The sequence below is a fragment of the Zingiber officinale genome, chromosome 1B (assembly GCF_018446385.1).
Source record: "Zingiber officinale cultivar Zhangliang chromosome 1B, Zo_v1.1, whole genome shotgun sequence".
NCBI classification, from domain to species: Eukaryota; Viridiplantae; Streptophyta; class Magnoliopsida; order Zingiberales; family Zingiberaceae; genus Zingiber; species Zingiber officinale.
In genome coordinates, this window is record NC_055986.1 from 138,853,136 (window position 1) to 138,856,906 (window position 3,771).

The following is a 3,771-nucleotide window of genomic DNA, read 5'->3' on the forward strand; positions in this document are numbered from 1 at the left end:
AGAAAGTGATATTAGTACAGAGTGACCTTAAAGAAGATGATATATAGCTTCGCCTGAGAAGGAAGATACTAGCGGCTGAGGCTAAGATGAAGTTGTCGCTTGGGGCTATAGCGCAGACTGAGATGATGTCTGATGCCGTGGTGAAGTTTAAGACTGAGATGGAGCCTGATGCCGAGATGAAATATGAGACTGAGATGACATCTGACGCCCAGATGAAATCCGAGATTGAGATGGAGTCTGACACCGAGATGGAATCTAAGACTAAGATGAAGTATGAGACTGATATGACATCTGATGTTGAGATGGAATCCGAGATTGAGATGGAATCTGATGCCAAGATGAAATCCGAGACTGAGATGAAGTCGGAGATCAAGATGAAGCCTGAGATCGAGATGGAATCCGAGATAAAGATGATGTCTGAGACCAATATGGAATCCAAGAATGAGATGATGTTTGGGACTGGTTCATTGATCGAACCTAATCTGTAGAGAAGAGCATGTTGAACCTTATTTGAGCTAAGTTAACTACCCTTCATATTAACTTTGACCCGTCTTAGCTTCAACGGATAGATCATCCTAGATATTGACCCAAAAATGGCCAAAGAGACCTCCGCATCAAAAAGAAAGGACAAAACTGCATAATATGATCTCCCCTATATCCAATTATCATTTACTGAAGTTTACTAGAGATACTTGTGTCTTGTCTACAGACTATATTAGCCAATCGCATCAAGATTTGATCATATAATTAGCGAACCTATCAACAAACTATTGTCTGTTTAAGCCTGAATGTCGGCAAATTTCCCCATTCTAAAACAAGATTTATGTAGTAAGTGTGACCCACATAGTTGTTTAACAAATATGAAGTTTTTATTCATCCACATGAGCACTGCACTTGGATGGTCGAAGCTATATTACGAGTTCATGTCGCAAATGCTGAGTTTTATTCCAACGGTAACGGATTTAAGCGCGGCGCCAACGTGCAAAGCAAAGCTCTTCCCCTGGCGAGTGTCATGCCCAGTCCTTCAGCCATGTCCACAGTCTCTCCGCCGTCCGCCCCCCAATCGAAGCACTGTATCATCATTCCGAGCGCAGATTGTAGAAGTTGCAGCGCTAGGAACGACCCTGGACAAGCTCTCCGCCCACTCCCGAACGGTATCAGCTCGAAGTGCTGACCCCTGAAATCCACCGTCTTCCTTCCCTCTTCCGTGAACCTCTCTGGCCGGAACTCCAGTGGTTCCGACCACTGCGCCGGGTCCCTCCCAATGGTCCAGGTATTGATGAAGACCGCCGTGTTTGCCGGAACGTCGTAACCTTTAATCTTGCTCTCCCTGATAGATTTCCGAATGATTAGAGGGAAGACGGGGTGCAGCCTTAGCGATTCTTTGATGACAGCCTGCAAGTACGGGAGGTTGGGCACGTCGGACTCAGCCACCAGCCTTTTCTTACCGACTACCATGTCGATCTCATCTCGCGCCTTCTGCAGGATGTTTGGATGGTTGATGAGCTCCGCCAGTGCCCATTCCATGGCAGTGACCGAGGAGCTGGTTCCACCGGCGAAGACATCAAACACGAAGGCTTTTATGTTCTCCTTTGTCAGTTTCACTTCTGCGCAAGAATCCTTTGAGGTATCCATCAATATATCCAGAAAATCCTTTATTCCATCTCCTAGTTTTCCCTTCGAAGCCTCCTTCTCCTTCAAGATCGTCTCCATCATGTTATCGAACTGCCGGCGGACGTCCTCCATCCTCTTATCTAGACCTTGCAAATCCCAAAATTTGAAGATTCCAATATAATCTGCCAAATTGAACTTGCCCATCAAATCAATCATCTCATCCACCATCTTCCTGATCTCCTCTGACTCTCCCTCAGATTTGGAGGATCGGCGGCTCATCGTCATCCGGGAGATCACATTGTTGACGAACCTTGAAAGCTCACCGCTCACGTCGACGGTGGTTCTTCCTTCCTTGGACTTGTCGTACAAAGATTGAGCCAGCGCTATCAACTCATCGCGCCGGATAGGGAGGAACAGGTCAAGCATCCGGCCACCGAGGAATGCCGACATACAAAGCTTCTTCATGAACCTCCAGTAGGGACCGTAAGGCGCGAAGACGAACCCGGAGCCGCCGTAGGCGAAGTAGCTCGCGATCTTGAACTGAAGGCGGTCGGAGAAGGCCAACTCTTGCGTCCTTAATATCTCCCTGGCTGAAGAAGCAGAGGAGGCAACCAAGCAGGGCACGGAGCCGAGGCGGAGGTGGAGAAGGTCGCCGTGGCGCTGAGAGAGCGTATGGAAGGATTGGTGGGGGATCTGAGAAAGGAGATGCAGATGGCCGATTATCGGCAGGCCGACTGGACTTGGTGGCAGCCGGAGGATTCGCCTCTGGCGCCGGCCGATGAGGAGTAGCAATGAAATTACTAGGACGAGCAGGATGGGAACGGTGAAGCACTGGAGCTCTGCTTCTTCCATTTCTAAGGATCAATGAATCTTAATCGGTAGTATACGTGATGCTAAATATTAGAGTTGGGACTTGGGAATTTTAATAAATAACTTTGTTTTTGTATGAAAACTTCTTAGCTATTTTTGAGCAGTGACCCTTAGAGATTGCAACCTTCTCTCGTCTGGTTCAACGTAATTATCTTTTCTACAATAGTCAAATCACTTCGATTATGTTTTTAAAAGTGGATTTTATCCTCTTTTGTTTCTTCTCTTTTCATGCAAATCGTGAGAAATATCAACGTCGGCAATTGGCAGCCATTAGTGCAAGTCTGTGGTAGGAACACTGAAGAGAAGAGATAAGGTGAAAGATGTGTCGATGGCGAGGGAAGGAAGTGACTCGCTCGATCGTCGCATCTGTAAATATCTATGTAGACGAAATGTCTCTATCAATCTTTAATTAATGTCTATCTCCCTTCTAGTAGAGTGTGTAGGCGATGTTCTTCGGATGGTCTAGTAACTAACATATGAAATACTGTTAATTTAAAATTCTAGATTCAAATATTGATATAGTCGAGGTAAATACTTTCTTCATATGTTAGTCACTATTCTAAGAGTTATATTCATAATTTACCTTCTTTATGTTAGGCCTGGGACGAGTTGGCGGAAGCATTAAGGATGAGCATAGTCACCTCCAACGTGTAGGGTCCCACGAAGGATTTAGGCTAAGTGATTGATCCTGATTTGAAAATGGAAAAATCATCAGTGACCTGATTACTATGTTGATCAGTGAGCTAATTACTAAGTTGACTATAAGACATTCAATCGGGAATGCCGACAAGACAAACAAATAAGGGAGAAGGAATGTTCAGAGGATGGTCGAGGGATATTCCGGTGCAGTCAATCCGATGTTCAAATTAGTGAGGAAGATGAAATAGTTGAACAGTGATAGAAAAATGAGTATGCGGATATAAAAAAAAAAATCATACATGTGCCCACATGAGAAGACTCCTTTTAGACAATCTCTCTCAATTACCAGTTCCATATCTTGTATCTGTATAATTATACTACACCATGCACTCTAACATTCCACATGTAGTATTTATTGTGATGTTAGCCCATGAAACATAGAACATGTTGGGCCTCCAGGGTTTGGCCTAGTTAAGAGGTGTTGAATGATGAAAGTTTTGATAGAGAAAGTCAGGATATAATAAAAAAAAAGGGGGTGACCTGTAAACTAGCTGATTTCATTGAATATTTGTTCATCTTTGAATAGAGGAGAGCAAAGCCCCAAGGGTCGAGAGAGCTCGACCGACTAGGTACATTTGGTCTGACTAA

The 3,771-nt window shown here is 44.6% G+C and overlaps 1 protein-coding gene across 1 annotated transcript; it reads right to left on the reverse strand.

The window, feature by feature from the left end:
• Window positions 1–715: 715 nt before the first annotated feature.
• LOC121981844 (cytochrome P450 93A3-like) lies at window positions 716–2,592 on the reverse strand. The gene has a single exon (XM_042534600.1). The coding sequence runs from the start codon at window positions 2,464–2,466 to the stop codon at window positions 943–945; it is 1,524 nt and encodes a 507-aa protein (XP_042390534.1). The 5' UTR covers window positions 2,467–2,592; the 3' UTR covers window positions 716–942.
• Window positions 2,593–3,771: the final 1,179 nt, after the last annotated feature.

Excerpts from the sequence above, each read along its gene's own strand:
- LOC121981844 (XM_042534600.1), bottom strand. The coding sequence starts at position 2,466 with ATGGAAGAAGCAGAGCTCCAGTGCTTCACCGTTCCCATCCTGCTCGTC.